We start from the raw sequence: 23158 nt of genomic DNA, 5'->3' as shown, positions 1-23158 counted from the left end.
AAAGAGCTGAGTGATAACCGTGGAAACCACTTTAAATTAATAGAAGAGAAAGTAAACAAAGAGAAACTGTCACTTGCTCTTACGGCCTTATATGACACGACACTTTAATATTAACTATAAATCACTTCAAATCTCATTTTTAAAGAAAAAGTAATAAAACCTATAGATATTACTCTTGAATTTTATCATCCAAACAGTCGATTTGTTCCATTCACATTCAAATGTCATATAAATGCATATAAACTGATGAAAGTACTTTGATAACAACGGACTTTAAACTTAACGCTCATGTAGAATACATTTTTTATTACCCTTACAAGAAATGGTCATGGAAATGTCATCAATTGAGTACAATGATTTAAATAACATTATAAATATGATTTATTTCATGATAAATAAATGTTTAATACATTTAAAAAAGAATAACTATTTTCTTTTTCGTTGGCTCATAAAAATCGTTAGCCTTCGTGCAGGAAATGAATGATGTTGTTCGATGATCCGAAATTTCATTATTTGAAAACAAAAACAATAAATTAGGCATACTAAAAAAATGAAATCTTTCTAGGTAAATTTCACAAAAGTATGCAATAGCAAGTGACAGTTTAGTAAACAAAGAGGAACTATTACTGGCTAATCCGTTTTCTTCAAATCAACAAGGGGGGAACGGGTATAGCGTGATGGGTAAGTCGATGCTTTTCACGCAGCCCACCTGGGTTCGATTTCCAACCCCGCACATAGGCTCGAATGACCTTACGGTTAAAACCTCTATAATCGAAACAACAAAAAATAAAAATCAATCGCCAACAATTTATTTGAATATACTCAACAAAATGCAAATATGTATGTTGATCAAATCAATCCATTTTGTTCATAACTTTTTAAATATAGGGAACATAAAAATTATTAGGAAGACATATATGCATCAATATGACGACATTTCAAAATGATACGTTATGACATGGGTCTATGTCATAAAGTTACACAATTAAAATGTAATTACATTTGCCTAGGTCATATGACGACACACCCTTTATGTGCTATACTTTCGAAGCACAAAAGGAGTGAATTTGATATTTATTGCATTTAGAACTTGAAATGAATTGAGAGAAACACATTTTAAAAAAGTGTCGATTTTTAGCAGTGTAGAGGGAAAAAAATGACAGATGTTTGTAGGTCAAACTGATATCATCAGTAAGTGGTATGTCAAAGCAGTATTTATATCAACAAGCTGAACAGTTACTGCGAGTAGTCGTTTGTTCTCGTTCTCTTGATTTATGCATTGAATAATGTAAAAGTTTCGTGTTGATTGACATTCAACATTGGTCGAAGGTAAGGTCTCTCGATGTTTGCAAAAAGAAGTTATGAAAAAAGTGATAAAATCCGTAGTAATGATGTAATCTTGTATTTCGTATTAACTAGTAATAGTAAATATAATTCTCTACAGAGGGACACCTTCACCATGACATCCCCTGTGTCGAAGGAATGCACTATTTGTTCTAAACCACTGAAGAATCGCTCCAGTAGGCTTTATCACGAGCACTGCCAGAATCCAAAATTAAAACCATTCAAGTGCCACACCTGTGAACGTACTTTCAGTTCGAAGTCTCATAAGACGTTCCACGAGGAAAGTCACCAGGGTCGACGGCTTTCGTGCGACCGATGCGACAAAACCTACCAACATAAACGTGATCTTGATCTGCATCTGCGAGAACATGATGCAAACGAGGTGCATACATGTAACAAGTGCCCGGAAAGTTTCACTACACCACAAGCACTGATGAAACATAGACGAAGCCATAGTGATAAAATACGTTTCACTTGTGCGCATTGTGATTTAAGTTTTAGTTTAAAGGGCAATTTAGTAAAACATGTTAAAGTTTTGCACTCTAAAGAAAAACGATACCCTTGTGGGCAGTGTGGTAAATCGTTCTATAGAAATAACGCGTTGAAATTTCATATGCTGAACCATCAAGTTAGAAACTATCAGTGTAGAACATGTAAAAAAGAATTCGTTGATGCCAGGAATCTAGAGAGACATATGAAAATTCACTTATCTCTGAAAGAATTTCGATGTGATATATGCGGTATTTCCAGTTCGAGAAAAGATAATATCATAAGGCATGCTAAAAGCTTCCATCCTGAAACGAACCCCTCGAACGTGGTTTTGCGAGGTACTTTGGGAGATCATTTGAATGTAATTAAACAAGATGCCCAACTTAGTATCAAATCACCACAAGAAATAGAACCGAGTGTAACAAAACCCGATTCGAATAGAGTTAGCGTAATTCAAGTGATTGGCGTACCAAAGCCTCTAGAAATAAACAATATTATCACAAAAGAACCGATTACGCGGAAAGTTGATCAATCTTCTAAACCAACATGTAAAGTCGATCCTCTAGAAATTTATCGAAAAATTTTGAAACCCAGTATAGACGATGACGATGAGAAAAATGATGATGATGATGATGATGATGAAGATGACGATGACGTTTCCGATAAAAATCAGGAACTGCCAAGAACAAGTGTTTCTAGTGACGCGAGTAAACATCAACCGCCGCCAGTGATGCGAACAGGTGTAGCTACTGCCAATACTAACAATAGTAGCAGCAGCAATAATTTTGCTTCTATAAATAATTTTTCTGAAGTTCATTGGCGCAAGCGAACCTCACAGATCTTTACGAACTCGACTAGATGATGGACAGACGTGCGGCACAAACAATAATGGATCAAAGCGCGGGCGAGCTACTAGAGCGTAAAATAAGTGAGTGCATTGCCTCTAAGGATTGGAGAAAAGTAATTAACATTGGACAGGCATCATCGTTTGAAGAGCGCGTGAAATATCTTTGGGTTTGGCCATTGGAAAAGGATCTTGAGAAGATACATGCTTGCTTTAGTCGGTTCGACATAAACAGGTTACTCAGTATCGGCTGTGGAACGGGTTTACTAGAGTGGCTGATCCATAGTGCAACTGGTATCCACATATCAGGCGTCGAATTAGATGAACGCTGGTGGAGGTCGAAGTATGCAACGAAAACTTACATTCCTTTGGTATTTGCGGAAACTCAGTGCAACGTGATTCAAGGCCAACCCCTTTGGGATTCGATAATGTTCTGCTATTTCAATAATGGCCCAGCATTCTGTGAATATATGGATAACTTCAATGGTAAATATGTGATCATTGTTGGACCTAGAGATGGTCAAGGAATTCATACCGATCCGTTACCTTCCCGGGTAAATTTTCCACACGGTCAGTATTGGGAACGCTGTTGTGAAATGCAGATAGGAAGTGAAAATTTGAACTGCATTGTTATATACAGAAGACAATGAAATAAAATAAGTTTTTAATGTTTGTTTTGTCATTTTTATTTTTAAACGAAAAAGTACAGAAACAAGAGACAGATTTACAGTGTGCTATCGTTTCGTCTTATATTTGTTTCCAGCACCACGCGGAGACAAGTATAATTTCTTCTATAGAGCTATTCAACAATATTTCTTGCTACAACCGTCGAAGAAAATTTCACCGGCGCAAGAGTCTACAGAAATTATTCTTACTAAATAGTCTTGAGCATTTCATTCAGTATTTTTACTCCATGTCACACAATGTTCTGCAAAGTATTTTATACAGTGACAAGAGATTGGCAGCTTTCCTTTCGCGCACTTGTTTTACAAATAGATTAATTTAAAATAAAGAAAATTGTACTTAGCAGTTACAAATAAATTAAAGACTAAAAGAAAATCTCAATGAAAAGATTCGGAAATGTGAATACTATCGGTAGGCTTTGTCATCCTGGTATGCCATGTAGGGATTCTGGCCCGAATGAACTGAATGCAGAGAAGCCGCAGAGTGATGGGAACCTGGTGCCATCACGTGCTGATTTTGGTACTGATAAGGGATCCGACCAATTGTAGAGTAATTTGGTCGTGGTTGTGCATCTGGCGAAGAGCTCTGTTTGTATGGAAGTGTAGCATAATTTTGACCATATGGTGCCACCATTGGGTAGATAGGGGTACCCTTTCCACTCTTGTAATTAACTTGCATTCCATTTGGATGCATAGTCGATAATCCGATTGGTGGGCCACGGTAGGTGTCATTGCTCCACCGCACTCGACAAATGCAACTAATGAGTATCACCAAAAAGATAAAGACAATTACTGCCACAACGATTCCTATTATTAGAGTGTCATCATTAGTGATTGGCATCTGCTGCCTTGGAGGCATTTTTGTTTTGGTCTTTGCTTTTGATGTTGGTGCCACACTCCAAATGATGTCTTGCTCGGTAGTTGGTGTAGCTTTCGTGATTACCTGAGTGTAGATGGATGTGTAGTTTGTGAACGTGATTGTTGATGTACGACTCGTTGTTGTTGATGTTGTTGTAGTTGTCATTGATTTCTTCTGTTCACATACCAACTCGTTATCACCAACTTCTACTAAAAGTCGTCCTTGCACGTTCTCTGGAGAGGAACATCGGACATCAACTATCTTGGCAGCCATAATCCATCTACGGAAAGCTCTTGCTTGACAGTCGCATTGAATCGGATTAGCACTCAATCCAGCAATCGACAAACTATTTTTTCGATCGTCCATCGAACTCAAAAATGGTTGAGTAAGAGTGGTTATTCTTGAACCTGATATATCCAGATCGATATGCGATGATCGCGGTAAAGGAAGAAGGAGTGCTGGAGGCAAAGATGTCAACGAAGTGTTTTTGAGACTAACACTTAGCATTTTATTCCGGAGACCTGCGAAACTTCCCGAGGATAGACTCTGTAACATGTACCCGTACAATCCCAAATGGTTTAGCTTGGGATGATCAATAACCTGTAGCTGATCGGATTCCAGTACCGAATCTTTAACATCGATATCAATTGATGCTAACGAGGGAAGTTCTTGCAGAATACCTTGCACATCGATATAACCCAATTTAACAAAGTTGAACGCTTCCAACGTCGAAAGACTGTTCAGGGGTTTGAAGGCATTTTTTTCCAGTCTTGTTATCTGTGAGAGATCCCTAATTTTAAGTGTTCTCAGGGCATTCAGAGAGTCAAAGGCATGCGCTACGATAGACTTGATTGGATTCAACGAGATGTCCAAATAGTTTAACAAAGTCAACTTTGGCCACACTAGCTTCATCGCATCGATGTTCTCGATATTGTTGGATGAAAGATCGAGCTCTTCCAGTAGCGTAGTTTTATCAAACACGCGATCATTCACAACACTGATATTGTTCATAGACAGATTCAACATCTGTAGATACGGCGTTTCAAGAATTGGCAACCTTTCAATACCGGTATGTGCCAGATTCAGCTGACGTGCCGTTTTTGGCTGTTCGAGTAACAATTTAATTGCCTGGTCCGATAAAGGATTGAAAGAGAAATCAATATTCTTAATATTGACCATCACCATGTAAGTGTTCGTCGATGGAATATCCTTTAACTGGTTATAGCTCATGTCCAGCGTATAAATATGGTCGTGTTGATCCTTTAATGCCGTGAATGGAATCAATCGGAAGCTATTGTTGGTTAGAATTAAATTTTCCACTTTTTGAACGCGACTTCTATCGAAAATTCCTTCCGGCAGTTCTTGCAATACGTTGTGACTTAAATCCAACCTTTCCAGTCTAATCATCCCTTCGAAAGATCGCTCAGTTAACCGTTCCAACTTATTGCTGCTCAGATCTAGGATATGCAACTGAGTTGAGTTGTGGAAAGCCATATCACTTAGAATTTCTATCTGATTGTTAGCAAAGTACAGTTCCCGTAGATTCGCCAACCTAGCAAAATCTAGTTGATCGATCATGGTCAATTGATTCTCACTTAAGTCGATTACTTCCAAGAAATTGAGTGTGTTAACCAGGTCGGGAGTAAATCTTTGAATTTTATTCTTTGCTAGAACAATACGGCGCAAACGTGGATGAATCTTAAATGCATTGGGAGAAAACACGCTTATTTCGTTCTCCGAAAGATCGATCACTTCCATAGCGGTTTCGCTGGTAAAATGATCTGGTTTGAATTCCTTCAACTTGTTACCACGCAGATTCAATGTTCTAAGGTTGATTGTGTTGACGAAAGTGCGAGGTTTGATGGAAATGAGTTCGTTTTGTGACAAGTCTACGCTGAATAGATTGTTTAATGTCATAAAGGTGTTCTCTTCCAACACTTTCAAATTATTGTGACTCAACAGCACAATTCGCAGTTCGGTGTTGTTGTGGAACAGATCGGACTGTATAACTTTCAGACCGCAATTGCTAATGTCGATAACCTGAAGTTTCGTTAATGGATAGATCATAGTTCTCGTGATCTGCGAAATGTGTTCGTTTGTGCTCATGTTCAAATAGAGCAGGTTGCTCAATCCATGGAATGCATCTACGGCAAGGTCATCGATACTATTCGAACTGATGTCAAGCCGTCGCAGCTTGGGAAGGATTATTTTACGGAACGTTGAAATCTTATTGTACGACATTTTAATCTCAAGCAGTGTATTGTCTAGTCCAGCGAACGTATCTTCGCTGATCACTCCCAGACTATTTCCGGAAATGTCGAGATAGATAAGCTTTTTAAAGGAGGTGAAGCTATCAGCGGGTAGCTCACGAATGACGTTTCGCGACAAAGACAGATATCGGATATTCTCTGGTTGTATCGATTTTAGAATGCTCGATGACAAAGCTGCCACCCGATTGTAGTCCAAGTATAAATTTGAAAGCCGAGGTAATCTTCCTAGTGCACTACCGGGAATGAGGAAGATATTATTATCCCGTAGAATCAACGTCTGCAGGTTGTCTAAGCCTTCGAAGGCGTCATCTTCGATAGTTCGCAAGGAGTTCAGACTGAGGTCCAGATATTTCAGAAGAGCTTGCTCGCGAAATGTTCCCGGTAATACGGATGTGATTACATTCCTACTGATATCCAATATCTGGAGATTACGCAACTGCTGCAAGTGTTTCGATTCTAGTTTGTCAATGTTGTTCAAAGAAAGATTCAACACTTTCAACGATTCTATAGAACTTAGCGCAGCGGTAGGGAATTCTTCGATCAAGTTATCAGACAAATCCAGTTTTTGAATCGAATCAGCACCCATGAATGTTCGCTCATCGATCACGCTAATCAAATTTCCCGCCAGTAATAATTCCTTCATTGTCTGCAAATTCGCGAAAGAATTTGGCTTCAAACTGTGAATTCTATTGAAGCGTAAATCAATTCGCTCTAATTTGTTAGCAAGTGTGAACGATTCGGAGGAAACATTCTCGATCAAGTTGTTCTTCAATGAGATTTGTCTCAAAGCTGGTAAATCCTTGAACGATGTCGCTGGAACCGTTGATAGTTTATTACCATCGAGTGAGATTTCTTGTAGTTTTCGACAGCCTACGAAGATACCCTCATCTAATGCCATCAGTTTGTTGTAGGAGAGATCCAGGACTCTGAGATTCTTCAACGTTTGTAGCTCGGTTGTAGAAAAGATTGGATTCAGGTTGTCTCCCAGCAGGTTGTTCGATAAACGTAGCTCCACTATGTATTCCTGTGAAGATAAACAGAACCGTATTGTAGTTAAGAGGGTTGGGACGTTGATGCTAATGTAAGGTTATCTTACCCCGATTGCAGAAAAGGACTTGTCCGGCAACGATCGAATTCCATTGTTGGAATAATCTAGCCTCCTAATGGAAGCACTTAGCGGTGATAAATCCTAAATTAAAAGAACACATTATGTTAATGGAATATGTTTTTTTTTTGCGAAAACTGCATTACTGGGATCGATGTAAGTCCACTGCTTCGATGGGAAAAGGATATAACCGGCAAATTGGCCGGTATGCTATTAGACAGGGCAGTTCGTTCGCAATCGATGGCGATGAACCCATACTGGCTGTTGTTACCAACTGCTTCGATGTTGCATCTGAAAATGATTGACAAGAGAAGAGAGCGATAAGTGAACTGAATGCAATCACTGGCTATGGAATGTGGCGCAATGTCGATTGAGCAGCAATCATTGATTGTTGGCCGGCGGCTTAAAATAACAAATCTTCAACTGGCAAATTATGTTAATTGAACAGAGTGGTCATCATCAGCGTTATTGAGGGAAATGTGTTAGACAGAGTTGCTTCACCTACGCCACAGAATGGCGAGGTATTATTACTTTTGATCATTTCCCTTAGCTTGGATTGAGAATCATGACATAGTTGTGATGATGGTCTGAACTGCGTGACATCGTTGGCGTAAGAGACTTTAACAACACAATTGCCAACATTCAAGTTTTGTTTTTTTAGTATAATTAGCTTTTCGACGCACGGATAAGATACAATCGGCATTATCTCATCCCAAATCCACTCATTCATCAGCCAAACAAAACAATTGCTTTTCAAAACGGTACTCCATATGTTGCACTTCACTCCCTTTCTTACATTTCCTGTTCTGCCGAAATATATATTCGAATTTTAGCTCTTCTTTTGTTCGCGAACCACCAACCAATTATTTTCTTTCGTAAGAAACAACTGTTGAATGAACTGCATAATTAAGCTGGAAATCACTTCGGACCAAGAACGTACCTATGTCCGTCTTAAACAGTCTACAATATGTTGCTTGCACGCCTACGATTGCTTCTCATTCATGGGAACTCGACCATTACGTTTCTTATTTCATGTCAACTTCATAACCGTTAGGTACACGCAATGGCAATCATGTTTATTGCAATCACAAAACAGAACCAAATAAACAACGTGGGGGAATGGAATTTGGGTAAACTGATGTTCGACCGATCATCAGTGGCTCCCAAGTGGCTTTCCTACCTACATTGAAACTCATTACTTTGGTACTTACGGTGGACCGGGGGCCAGTTCGCAAGAGGATGCTGAAATGTGTTTGGTCAAATTGAATAACAGCATTATTCAGACGAAGCCAGGACAAACGCTTTGGAATGAGGCAAGATGGCGTTTACGCAACGTTTCTTTTTCTTTCTTGAATATCATTTAATGCACTGTTACAGTATATCATCAACAACGGGAGGTTTGAACGTACAAATATAATTTCCGTTACTTGGCTGAAATGTTTCTGAATTTGATTACTCGTTTGTTGACGAAAAACAGAATCAAGACACGTCATGATTACTAGTCAAAATTACTGCAACGAAGTAGGCCAGAGCATAATCCATCGTTCAGTGTAAGTGACATTGGGAATTGCGAAAAGTTTCCGCCGTCTTTCAAATTTTGTTTTCGTCAGGGAACAAGTGAGATAATGTACTTTTACATATTTGGCATTCTGTAGGTTAATATAAGAAACAAATCAATGATTAATTAATGCGATTAACATCGTTTATGACGGTAATTGCATTATCGTGAGCTCATTGTGGCCATCAGTTGTTACTACTATTGAACAGAAAAGCTTTACCAGTGTACATACAAGATTGAGCAATTTGGTTCATTAATTAATATGAACCACAGGGTTTGATTTGAAGCGTCATGTTTTCCTAGCTCGTGTCTTGCACACATAAAATTGTCAGCTGGTCGGTCATCGTCTGATTTTTGTTGGCCAGTCCTGGCACATCGTACATCGATCAAACCAATTGGCTCACATGAATGTACGTTAGGACAGACCTCTTGGGCCTAATGACTGTAATTTCCATGGTAACATGCTGTGAATACATAGAAATTACAATTGGGAACCAATCAGATTGCATCTTGCAAATACAAGCCTGAGTACAAAGGAATGTATACTAATCAAAGTGACTAAATTTGGTGCAAAAAATTGCAGTTTTAATATCGATAATTTGTCTTAGTCAAGAAGCTGTAGCTGCGAATTCAATTACCTTGATTGGTTCGTGAGCTTTGGTTCCGATCGACAATGATAACTCCTACGAAGCAATCAACGACTGCTGCAATTCAACTTGATCCTATTTGCAGACAGCTATTTACCTTCTGAAGGTCAAAACAGCCCAGTCACTGAGCGAGTAAATATAGTACATACTAACATACAAATTAGAACGTGGGGTTACTATTTGAGTAATATTTTTTACCGCACTTTAAACTAGCACTTGAACGGGATCTGCCCTCGTCTGATGGTTTGCTGGCTGGTGCTTTAGATGGTAGATGTTAGCAGCGCTGTACGAGTCAAACCTGTTCACAAGTAACATTCAGTTTATGCTAGTTTGGTATGCAGTCCGGTTGCGGATATAATGCTCTTGTAGATGACCGCTTTTATTATGTTACTTACTCGAGCAGGTTGATGAGCAGTTGAATGCTTGAAACGAAAGTCAAGCTGCTTCGGTAGAAACATTCGATTTCGAAGTTTTTCGAATCTTACAGTATTTCTCTAGTCTTAACGTGATAAATTTTTATATTTTAACAATTATTGGGCCCCTTCAAAAAAGATCTTCAATGAATAGGTGCGCCTAACACTGCATTGATTTATGTGAGTTTTTTTTGCCAAAACATTTAACAAATTTTGTTTCACAACCACCGTGTCCGCCTGATTTAGTTCCGTTTGACTTCTGACACATTCACATTCCGTGTATTTTTCAGATTAATTAGTATATGGCCTCTAGTAACAACAAGTTTTAAACTAACAATTCTTGCTATTCCTAAACGGATAAGTAACGGAATTGCAACCAGTGGTGGTCGTTCTAGTTCGAATACAAGCTTAAATAAAATAAGTTTTAGGTTACCGGACTAATCCAATGAACGTAGATAGTTGTGTTTTCTGTGGAAAGGATTGCCGGTATTCGCCATGAATCTTCTATGATGATTCAGGTCGAAGGGTTCTCGCCCCGGGCGCAAAGGTTTTAGAGACCTTTGTTTGCTCGCCCAAGACTTTCCAGAGATGGAGTTCTGCTTTTTTTTTTTGCTCACTAAACCAACTATGGAGGCGGCAAATCTCTTATTCTGCCCCGGGCATCAAATTTCCTCGGTACGCCACTGTTCAATAGAAACTAACTCTAACCCGCTCGAGACACCGTGACACCGTGGAGGAGTGTATTTCAGACCTTCCGGAAAATTACTTTTCGGACGGACTTAAAACGTGCAAAAAGAGGACGAATATAGTTCGCTTTTATATCTCGTCAGAGACGATCACTTAACAGATCGCTGTTAGGCTGTCAACCTAAGCGTAAACCTAGCGAATCAAGTTCCATTGCTAATGTTTTGTTTAGTAAGCAAATGCACCTGAATCTAAAGGACGTATGTTTGCTTGAGTTGAATTAAAGGAGTAGTGTTGTGAACGTTCAATTCTCTAGGAAAAGTAAAGCAAAATGGCATGCACAAAAAATGTACTAACTCAATATCTCTTTTTCATATTAATGCATATCGAGAAAAAAAGAAAATCGAACTGATGAAGAATACCAAGAAAGAATATATAAAAGAAGAGGATGAATTATGCAGAAATGTACCAAGGACAAAGAGGTAGAGATGGGCAAACAGTTCTTTTCAAAAACCGTTCAGTGTTGCAGAGTTCTTTTAAAAGAACTAGTTCTCGAGAGCCGTTCGTTCGTTCTCTTGTTTCGTGAATGACAATAACCGAGACACCGTTCGCTTCGGAGTCTCGAAAGAGATTGAGCGAGCAAAAAAAAACAGGTCCACGACTTTGAACTAAAGAACTACCGTTCTCAAAAAAAGAACTATTGGTTATTCATGCTTTCAAAAGCACTAGTTCTTTTGAGTCGCTCGCAAACGAATCTCTGCATAGAAGTAAAAGCTACTTTTTTGAAGAAAAAGAAAAAGTAAAACATGAATACTCGAATAAGGCAGGATGGTAGATTTATACAAACAAGAACAATGAACAATTAGGAATAAAGTAGAAGTGCTTTATAATTCAAAATCGAAAAGAAGGATATGAAAACAGGCGAGATGTTGAATGTAATTATCTCTATGATAATTTCAACAATGTTGGTAAGTTATACTAAAATCAGCAAAAAAAACCATGGAAGCTATCAGTCATATTTAGTAAGCATAAGTTATATTCAGGGATGGCAAGTTACACGGTTATTTGTGTCGTGCGTGTATTTTACGTAGAAAACTCTATTATACACTTTATTTTTTCGCAGAAAACCTCGAGAATGTAGAAAATTCACAAGCTTCACAAAGGTTATGAGCACTGAATAAGTTTGCAAAATACCGACGTAAACATTATCCACATTTACATTTCATTTCAGATTTAAAATTTCAGATTTCGGTTTCCAGAAAAATCGCGAATAAGTATTTTACATTACGTTCAACTGATCCAATTTACGAAGATTTCGATGACTTTGAACTTCAATTCGACGATTGTAAGATCACTGTCAAAATCAACTATAATTAAAATAAGTTCTCTACATCTGTCATCCCTGGTTATATTTAATATCTTCTATAATTATTTCAGCAACGCTTGGTAAAAGAACTAATACACAATTCCTTGTCTACACCAGTGTTCAGTAAGTCAACATAGACTAGTTCCGTTGCTGAGAAATAGAAACTGTACATTCTGGATCCAAAATGGGCCCAGTTTAGATTTTGCGCTATTCTGCTGCCCAACCGGTAGATCCAGAAATAAATTCTTCCAAAACAAAAGTGGTCTTGAAGAAACTGAACAGAGTGTATGGATCAAACATATACCGATATAAAGGTTTAAAATCACTAAATTAGCTGTTCCTAAAAGAGTTCGGCAGAAGAATCTGTCCCAAAAATCAACAGAAACGAACAAAGCTCAATTATATTCAATGTTTCATGTTTATAGACTGTAACGAAAAAAAAGAGAGACACACTCATTTATTTGCAACTATATAACGTGTGAGAAAAAAAATGCTAGATGGACTTATTCATTCATCTAGCTAATTGTTATGGTGTATCATATGATTGGGACTAGGAACCGATGCGCAGAAAAAACACTTTGTACTCTAACCTTGAACATCCAAATTCGTCACATTGATAGATCTGAAAAACTCATATTCAATCAATCAATCGTTTTGTTTGAGGCCAAGGTATTCAAGAAGCATCAGATGAGCAAAAGGAAGGATAGTAGCAGTACAAAACACTATACAGTGAATTCAATGAAGGCCAGAAAAATATTGATCCTCTTCAAGCGTCGACTAAGCCCTTTGTTTCGGGATAGTGCATTAATAGCAAATGTTTCAGTTTGTATAACAATCTTGACTAACAATTGTTTTGAGGATGGGAGAAAAAAGTTCGTCACTGTTAGTCAGTTTCGTTGCCCAATGCTTCTAAGTTGACTGTTTTGAGTACCTACCAAGCCTAAATGCAATCTGAACCCTTGAACTTGGCCTACAACGAAGCGAGCATCAACTGCTTGCTAAGGCATACGGTCATTTCGTTTTATTGCGTTGGACACATTTTTTTTCTTTATGCCGAAAAGTAAATTTCATAAGAATAGTGGGTATGGGAACAGAGTGTCCGAATTATATTTCATTCATCAGATTTTGAATCGTGTTAAAAAAAAAATTTGCATTACACCCGTATCTGAACTAATCGTTCGAGATAAATATGCACTAGCAATAGTGGGAACAAACCGGTGGAACTACTCATCTTACCCGACACCTACGGGACAGAGAAATATTTAATGGGAACGCAGCTGAATATCAATACCAGAACCGCCTTTCGTTGGAAGACCAGTTTTGAAGTATTCTTGTTCGTTTCTGTCTTAGATGTGGGTAGATTTTCTATCCGCTGGACGCAGCGAGAGAAGTCTCTCTGAATGGTGATGATAGTTTTATGATATACCGAAGGTATTAAATTAGGCACGGCAGAAAGTTCAAGATTGAATGAGGTAGTCGTATTCATTAGCATATTAAAACTTTTTTCAAGGTAAGCCACATTCCTTCTATTTACATGAAGAAATTTGTCACAACAGAAACGAAGAAAAAGTGTCTGGTATCGGCTTCCGTAATTTCATCTTCGAAATGGAGACTACCGAGCATTTTACTAAACTTGAGATTTTTCGATCCGACAGAAGCCGAAATCAAGAGAACATAGATATTAACTCCAAAAGAGTAAGTTACAACATTGAACTCCACAAGTAATTAGCCAAATACATTTCGTAAATAGGTTTTCAGTGATTGATCAAAAACCGGTTTAAATTGCATATCATATATTTGATACTTGAAAGTGTGAAAAGAACGAAAACAAACCACACCCAGATTGTAGATTAATTCAGAAAGGGATGGAATATTAGTTCTACACTTCTCGCAACTAGTGGCCGTGGAATGTTCTGCACCACCTCAAGTGTCACAAGAAACGTCTGGTATTGGTAGGGTGAAGAAAACCCGGAGAAACTTATCTTGGTTGGTAATGTTACGGTATATTTACTCACACGCGATGTTTATAATTGCAACAGTCATTCCTCAGTTCTTCGTTTATACTTATTAGTACCCAGCAAATGACAGACAGGAAAACGACTTGAGAATGAAACAGCAGAAATAAAAATTTGCGAAAAAATTTAATTCGAGACTATATTCGAACCAAATTAGATTAATTATGGCATGTGGAGTGTGCACTCTTGCCGGTGACAGATTGAAGCACGATTATGTACGGAGTTCTCCACAATTGAGTTGTGTTTTATCACAGAGTAGTCCAAATGATAAAACAGCTTCCTTGAACAGAAAAAATAGGCTATTTTTTCGCAAATTTCAATCTTTTCCAGTTAAGTACGGTAAGTCGGTACATTTTCGTAGACAATACCATACCATCCACTGCATATGGTGGAACACAAGAATATCGTTTACCAGGAACGGGTTCCGATTGGACAAACTGTCAAAGTATCGTTCTATCGTATATAAAATGTTTAATGTTTCAAGCAGGAAAAGATCAGTGAAACCACGAGAAATTATATTGAAAATTGATTGCAAATTTTCCGGAGAATCGTGTTTTTTCGGACGGGATCAAAAAATTGGATAGTCGCTGGTATAAGCAAAGATAAACTCAAGATAAAGTGGTCTGCGATTTCTCATGTATCCTTTGAATCCTTGATGAGCTCGGTTCACTGTCAGTTTCAGTCTTTTAAAGCAAAACAAGCGTCTGATCGCTACATGCGCCGTAACTATAACAATGTTCGTTTGTGTTTGAAAATGTATCAAATTATGGTATTAACGATACTGAGCAAATTTTTTGCATATCCAGTAATTCTTAAAATAAGAAAGTAACAAATTACTCACAATTAATGGTTAGAATTTATTCAGTCTATTATTGTCTCATCCCACGAAGCATTAGAGGCAATTAAAGCAAGAAATCATTATGTGCTGAATGTAAACATATGTTTACTTCCTTTCAAGTCAATAAAATTACATTATTATTGAGCTTACTGGTTCACGATTACTGACCCAAAATTTTTCAATGAATCGTATGGACTTGAGTTTATCTTTGGGTATAAGTTTATCGACCTGACTTCATCTGTCAGATAAACTTGAAAATAACTCGACTTACTATACCATGAATTCAAAGATTTAACGGTATAAAAGTGTACATTTATCGGTTCAAAATCAATTTCAGTGCTTGCAATAAATTAAGTGATTGAGAACATATTGCGCATACTTTAATATTGCTGAAATATTAGCCCTCCGTTTTTTTTGGCTTCATTCCCGAACAAATAACAAACACGTTCGATTCACATTCACAAATGCCGTTCACACGACCGCGCAATCATTGCCACATTCTATGAACTCAAAGGTCCAAAATAGCGACCATTCGAAATTCAAGGGCTCAAATGCCAGTTTGAAAAAGTTGTGCTATGATAATTGTAGATCGGATGGGGTCACGCAATGGTTCGCTTTTACTCACCTGCAAGGCAGTTTCAGAGCAGCATCCAACTCGGAACACGGACGCCAGGCGTGCACGTAGGCGGCGATGGCAGCGGCTGTGGCCAGAAAGAGTAGTAACCATCTCGCGGACATGATACTGCTGCAGACCGTGATGCGTTGCACCTAATTCGGGGCCAGGAAAAAAAACGTGTTCAATTGCTAGACAGTCAGTCAATTGATCGCGCTCAAGGCTTCTCGCTAATAGATCTCACCGAGTGAGAGTCAGTACAAGCGAGGATGGCACCGATCATTGGCCGGGTGGCGATCAATTGCGCGCAACTAATTAGGGTAATCCACCGAAAACTGTAAAACTATCTTTAGGGGAAGAGAGATCACCACGTAGAGGTTTGTAAACTACCCGTAACACTTTCCACTAGCGATATTTTGTTGTTGATTTTGCTATTATTGTTTCTTCCCTACATTTACTCTACAAACCGAGAGACCGTGGAAGTTTCATTTTTTTTTGGTTTTCCGGTCCGTTTGCACTTCCTGTAATAGCACTATTATCGAAATCACACAAACACTAAACGATCACCTATGGGTGTTGGGAGAAGAAATTTTTTCTCATTACGCCTACCGGCCCATGGCATTCCATTCACTACCAATTTAACTCCGATTGGATGCTGGGGCACTGGGACACGAAGCGAGAAGAGCGAAGGATGATTATGAAACCACTCGATTCGACCAAAGACGACGTGATGGTCACAGCGATTCGTCCATCTTCTGTTTGATTATCAGGTTGAATACCATTGCTCAACCAACACAATATTCCTGAGCGATGCCTGCAACTTCACCATCATTGATTTGTTAGGAATCCAAGTATTCAAGATCGAGTATAAATCGTTTGGCAATTTCTCACGATCGTTGTCTTGTTCATGTTTTTTTTAATTTGTTACCATGAACACCGATGGACGTATCATCGTCGAATCTATCAAAGGCAAAAAAAATGTCCTCGACATACCTGCGCACATCCACCACCGGTTCGGCTACTATAATGAAGCAGTATAAGGCATGAAGTTTTTGGATGCGATAATGAGACAAGTTTGAGTAGCACTGATCAAAAGGGGAAGCGCACCCCTAGAGGTGAAGAAGCTCTAAAAACAACAGACTTCGAAGTATGCATGAATTATCCAACCGAACGCATGGCAGCATCTCGCGATCACATGATTGGCGACAGGCAGATGAGTTTCTACTGTAATCGCGAAGGATGACTTTATGCCACACCATGCTTCAGTCGTGTGTTTTTTACGCATATTTTGAAGGGTGTGCCGTGCCAGTCTGGATTATGTAAGAAGCCAGTTTTTTTACGTGCCTTCCGGATATCATGCCGACTGTAAAAATTGTGAATCTGTGCTCATCGAGCTCTCTGCGGCGAATTTAACAGAACCAAAGTATATTGCATAGTTAAATTATAATCAAATATTTTGCTCCGTTCATTTTAATTGGAATTCTAGGGGTAAAAAATAGTACTTTCAAAAAGCATTGCGTGTTCCACTAACCTAAATAACAGCACAAAATCCGAACAAATACCCAGTTCTTGGATCTCCCGGTAGATTATAAAACGACAATCTTTGCCACTGCGTTGTACCAGGCATTTTTCCTACAACCACAACGGTCAACCGTCTAAGATTAAGCCAGTTCGTATAATTCGATCGGTCCGGAGGCCACCTTTCAGAGCCGGCAATTACGGATCGGATGATGAAAAAATAGCAAATTTTTGCGCTCTTCTGCTGTACACATGTTTCTAAAATCCAGTTCCGTAAAACAAGAAACCAAGACCGAATGCTTCTCATGGCTAATTCATTCCCGTTAGGCTTGCATTAGTACCTAATGGACCTCCTATTTTAGTTAGAATCGTACGAAATATACGAACTAAAACGGAAAACAAAAAATCAAATCGAAAACAATTAACATCGTTTTATTTGGCAAATTGGTTACTTTCCTGTAGATTCAATTAATTCTTTCTCCTGATGGTGTAACCGTCTCGTATTCTCCCGCTGCACGCTGGCAGCAGAGCACAAACCCATAGGGTATTGGTACTGACCTCAAAAACAAATAAGATGTGTAGCCGGAGCTAAGCTATGCATGAAAATTGGAAAGTGGTATAATAAACTGGTTGTAGCTACAGCAACAGCAACAGCAGCAGCGGCAGCAAGCAAAAACTTGGCCTGCTGGGAGGAGATGAAATGGAAGGAACGCTCAGCCGCGTACCGAATAGCAACGACAATCGTGAATCTCCATCGTAGTGTGCAATGTGCTTCGAAGAGACAGCAACATAAACAGACACTCGACAGAGATTTCAACGGCTCCGTGTTGTTGTACGCGAGGAACCCTGCAGAAGCTCACGAAAGTACACTAAATGTGTTGATCTGGAGGCTGGTGGTACGAAGAAGGTGCTGATAGTTGAAAACATGTTGTACAATACAATCTGCCCTGATGGTGAATCTGCCATGGCCATAAAAAAAACATGTACGCATAGGCTGGCGGTAATTTTTATAGCACGTTTATGTTGCGGTATTAGGAACTCCCTCACTTTTTTTCGCCCGCGGCGGCGTATGTTAAATGAAAGCGGATCGGATGAAATTACATCACTCTGCACACAAAAAAAAAATGAAACGATGGAATGCATCAAGTTGATTTTGGCGTAACTGAGAAAGTCGTATGCAAACCTTTTATCACTAGCCGATAGCGGCGAGCGCACGTTTTCAGTTTTGTTGATCCTTGCAAATAATGGCGAGAAAAACTCATGCACAAATCGATGAACCATTTCAAATTAATTTGTTTTATAGTTTAAAAAATTATTAGTTTCTCACCGGCCTCAATCAAGTTCGAAAAAAAAAAATACTCCGAAGTGCGTGTTTCAATTCTGCCCGAGTCTGAATGACTAAAACGGAATCAATGAACGGAACGAATGTGCCGTCAAACTTTGTATAAACTTTCGTTCGTTTTGAATTGAATTGTTTTGCCTTTCTATGAAAAAAAGACTGCCCGAGAAAAAAAAATCACCCTCGAGAACATCCCGAAATAGTCATAAATGGTCCTAAATTAAATCCGCTAGTAGGGGGTTTTGGAACGGGACTCGTTCAAGAAATGGTATGTTTTAAAGAAACCAAAAAACCATCAATTCTACCATCATCAATCATTCGTATTATCTGCACTACATCATTCCTTAATTTCAATTTAAAAAATGAAAACAGTTTTCCGAAAACTGAACTGTTATGTTTTCCTCTTAAATTGTTTACTTGACACGGCTCACTGCTTTCGCTCAACTGAGCCGTGTGCCTTTTAATCATTTACAATGAAATGAAAATTAATCAAATTACCTATTTGTTGTTATTTTGAATCCTCTGCGCACGTGATTTGCTAGCGTGTATGAAAATGTTTTTATTTGTAGTTCGTTCGTTTTGAACCTTTGTTTCGAGTTTCTTAGTAAAAATCACACAACACATGTTACCGAGAAGTCTTCTCCGCGACTCAATAGGGGCGTGAAAAAAAATCCGTTGATAAGGATTTGATAGTTTCTACGTAGTGCGTTTTTTTCATCGGGTTTGTTAAAAATCTGCTTAACACTTTTTGAGATCATGCTTACTGATTGAATCTGCTTTGCAGTTGTAAAAATGGCATCAAAACAAAAGGAGTCTAAATTTTGCTCGCACATCGTACAAATCCCAGCTACTCGCACTTCAAGTTGGCGAAATTGTAGCATGCATGTTCGGAGAACGTTTATCGATTGCCAAAAGCACTGGCTCTGGAGGAAATCGATAGTCGAAAGTCAGACTGCAGTCGCAGGAGCTGTACAAGAGGTTTGTTTGTTGACGAAAATGATTAAAAAGTATAAGCTAACGAAACCTATATCAAGACAAAGTTTAAATAGCTTCCTGGGTAGGAATTTCATAAGGCAACTGAAAGACGAAATGTGACAGAGATTTTCATACACAACTGTCGAAGCTCTCAAAGACATATCTCATGTAGCAAGTCATTTAATCTTGTGGTTTCAGGAGCGACATTCACATTGTGCCGTATTGTTTTGGCCGGTCTGGTATCTTATCATTACTGAAAAAGGTTACTCAGTGGTATGCCACGAACATCGTTCAGGTGATGCCCAAGAATACGATCCCTCCTGACACGCCAAAGCTTGAAGCTCGAGAGGATGCGTATAATGATAGATTCTCTTTGATTACTTTCACTTCTGTTAATAACTATGCTTTTCTTCTATTTTGCTAGAATTACACCAGAAAGGTTCAGTTTGCTATCAGTGCTAGCTATTTAACGAACATTTGTATAAAAACCCAAAAAGAAACAATCGAAAGAGAAAGTAAGTAAAGTGGATCTATCATTGACATTTAGGTCCATTTAAAATGTTCACGTCGAGTTGTCAGCGAGATGACAGGCTTGCGTTAGGTGACGAAGAAAGTAAACGAGCAGGCCGGGCAAAACTTGATTGAGGTAGTCAAAGTAAAAATCCGGTAATTCGCATTCGCTAAAACGGAAGCTTGTCTGAATATGTTCCATTCATTATGTATGAATTCAACTCGAAGCTGATTGATTGAACAAGAATTTGACAAAATGTGATTTGTCTTGATGTCTTTACGGAATTTCAACTGCTGCTTACGAAAATTCCAAGCTTCATCACACGCAGGTAGAATAAGGACCAACATCAAGTGAAACTGTTCCACTGTAAAAGAACTCCTGATAATTTTTTCACCTAGAAACCAAATCTTACTTCCTAAAGTACCGAATGATTTTCGTAGTTTTTTTCAGGAAACATTTGGTTATCTTCGTACATCTAACATTCAACACACTTTGTTTCACTTCTTGACATGAATAAGATATTACGTGATTCTGACCAAGTTACAGATTACAGTCCAACTTCTTCATATTGTGAACAAAAACTACGCTCTGTAATCGATACTACCAGTGCGTTGATTGAGTGTTCACGATCCTGCATCGATAAGTGAATAGGTAAACAAAACAACGATTGAAATTATACATATAAAATTCTTTCAGCGTCAACGTGATCTGAATAGAAACCACGATCGGATTTTTTTCCACTAACCAATCATGACACCCTTCGAGTGGTTAGACCGCATATCGATACATTTGTGCTAAGGAGAATTGAAGTGATCAAAACCTATGCTCGGATGGATGATGGTGTTGGTGCATCGTGATATTGTCCACAAGAATGTTGTCTTGTCGACTTCGTTTCAGTTCACTACCAACATCTTCCCGGAGATTAGTCGTAACAGTAGCAAGGAATGCACGCTCAAATCGAGAGAGAGATCGATCAGGCGCTAAGTAAGGAGCGAAATCGAGAAGAAGAAACCAACACGTATACGATCTCGCTTTTTTCAGTCATTCTTCCATTTTCGGGAATATTCCACCACTTACATCAGATTTCACCACCCAACAGGATCACAAAACTGGACCGCACCTGATCACATGTGACTGACACTACCCAAACTTTAACGCAACCCCCAACTAATTCCTTTATTGGTCAACGCTGATAGTCGAAAATTCCTTAAAACCCGTTATGTCTCGGTATAGAAAAGAGTTCACTATTTTCTTTATTTTTCTCACTCTCGCTCGCGTCCAACACCCTCTGGACCAGAAAAGAGTAACAAAAACACCAGGAGGGGACTCGTTTTTTTATTGTATTTGCTATTCTCTTTCTCCGTTTCACTCACTCACTTGTCGCGATGCGTGTGTGTGTTGTGACCACAAACTATGGCACAGACCACAGCACAAGGCACGGAAGAACTGTCTGAAAAGATCGACTTGCCGAGCGCGCTACGAAATTCAAACTGAATGGACTTGGACTACACAGACCCCAATAAGCCCCTTGTCGACGAAGAGCGAACATCCACGTCCGCGAGAAAATGAATCATGATCTGCGATGAAATGGATTACGGAATGCCGTGGAAGAGCGAACCATAAGAGTCAACATTAAAGAAAGAAAAAAATGTTGTTCAGGTGTTTCTCCATTCAACATGAATATCAAGCAATGCTACAGGTGAACTGAGTTTGAGCATTATACGGAATCGAGAATGCTGGTCTCAAACTCTCCCTCACGTTTGTTGATATGTTTGTAAATTCATAAAGTAAAGGATCAAGTTTGGATTAGATTGTTCGTCGCGTTTATTTCAATCTTTGAGTAATGAATAGGAAACGATGATGGATCGAACCAAGCATTCGTCGTTTAAATTTTGTGAGTATGGTTTGGTCAGTAATGAGCTGCAGAAATTGCTAAAGTTTTTCAGTTGGTGTAATGACCATTTACTGTGTGGCATTCGTTTGTTTCAACTCAGCAGTGATCGCTCGATAGGTGATGTGCAAAATATAAATTGCAGTCACTACCGAACGGATTCCGTGACTGCAATTGCAAAGCGTTTTGATTGCTCGCACGGCACTGATTTCGGACTGAAATTGTGCGATTAACAATTACAAAACAAGGGAAAGCTGTTTGGGAAGCGCATAAGATAAAAAAGCTGAAATATTTTGTATTCAAATCTGTTCAATACACGACAGTGATAAAACTCGAATGATACGCGATCGAGTAAACGTCTCTCCTATCTGGGTTCGATTTCCGAACTCTTAATGATCAAATGGTTCCGGCTGTGAAGTTGGCGGCATACCAATCCTTGGGACATTTTTTTTTATCGTCAAAGTCATCTTTCCTGAGATTGAGTTCAGCTTTTTTCTGCTCACTGAACCAACGATGGGGTCGGCAAATCTTATTTTGCCCCGGGGGCAAAATTTCCTCGGTACGCCACTGGTTATGAGAATGTTGACTGGTCTCTCGCTCAGCTACAGCCAAGACGTAATCACCACACAAGGCGAATCAAAATTGTTTATTATTTGCACTATGTTATTACTATTCACCACGGTTATATTGGTTGATCTAAGTACAATAACTCTCCTCGTCCGACAACGGACGCGGACGAAGTGAGCTCACCACCACCTAGTAATAATTAGGGAAATGAAGGTCAAAGGCATCGTTTAAGGATGAAAAGATCGACCTTCCAATCTCCTATCTCCATTGCTTTGTGTGTAGTTGCAGAGTACTCCCGGAATATATATGTTCTGTTCCCACCTACACTTATTATTTATTTAGGTATAATCAACAGACACAATATGGTCCTAATGATAATTTCTAGTAATATATAAAAAATTTCCAAGTATCCTACTGCGTGATAGATTGAAGTCAAATCCTGATGAAACGCGGTTGAATGATCTCTGCAAGCCTAGGTTTTACCACAATTTCAAAAAACTTCGATTTACGAAAAAGGTATTAACCCGAATACACTGCTAGAAGGAATACGGTGACATGACATGCTTTTCAACATAATCATTTGTCAGGCAGATTAAACCATAACTTGATATACGTCCTGTCTCGAATGT

At 38.7% G+C, this 23158-nt stretch overlaps 3 protein-coding genes across 5 annotated transcripts; 2 read left to right on the top strand and 1 right to left on the bottom strand.

Moving 5' to 3' along the window:
* The first annotated feature begins 1197 nt into the window (after window positions 1-1197).
* LOC131429114 (gastrula zinc finger protein XlCGF52.1) lies at window positions 1198-2695 on the top strand. The gene is made up of 2 exons (XM_058593164.1): window positions 1198-1329; window positions 1445-2695. The coding sequence occupies exon 2, from the start codon at window positions 1460-1462 to the stop codon at window positions 2693-2695; it is 1236 nt and encodes a 411-aa protein (XP_058449147.1). The 5' UTR covers window positions 1198-1329; window positions 1445-1459.
* LOC131429120 (uncharacterized) lies at window positions 2692-3349 on the top strand. Its single transcript, XM_058593170.1, has one exon. The coding sequence runs from the start codon at window positions 2692-2694 to the stop codon at window positions 3325-3327; it is 636 nt and encodes a 211-aa protein (XP_058449153.1). The 3' UTR covers window positions 3328-3349.
* On the bottom strand, window positions 3339-21557 carry LOC131429096 (protein artichoke). Of its 3 annotated transcripts, none has more exons than XM_058593153.1 (5): window positions 21449-21557; window positions 15741-15883; window positions 7741-7885; window positions 7586-7678; window positions 3339-7513 (listed from the first exon to the last, which is right to left on the bottom strand). In XM_058593153.1, the coding sequence occupies exons 2-5, from the start codon at window positions 15851-15853 to the stop codon at window positions 3767-3769; spliced, it is 4098 nt and encodes a 1365-aa protein (XP_058449136.1). In that variant the 5' UTR covers window positions 15854-15883; window positions 21449-21557; the 3' UTR covers window positions 3339-3766. The 3 variants fall into 3 exon arrangements, with proteins under 3 accessions (XP_058449136.1, XP_058449130.1, XP_058449140.1); XM_058593147.1 differs by having other exon boundaries at window positions 21149-21546; XM_058593157.1 differs by having other exon boundaries at window positions 21445-21546.
* Between the last annotated feature and the right edge of the window lie 1601 nt (window positions 21558-23158).

Source organism: Malaya genurostris, chromosome 1, assembly GCF_030247185.1.
Source record: "Malaya genurostris strain Urasoe2022 chromosome 1, Malgen_1.1, whole genome shotgun sequence".
In the NCBI taxonomy this organism is placed as follows: Eukaryota; Metazoa; Arthropoda; class Insecta; order Diptera; family Culicidae; genus Malaya; species Malaya genurostris.
The sequence above is the reverse complement of the archived record's forward strand: the minus strand, read 5'-3'. Positions and strand labels throughout refer to the sequence as shown.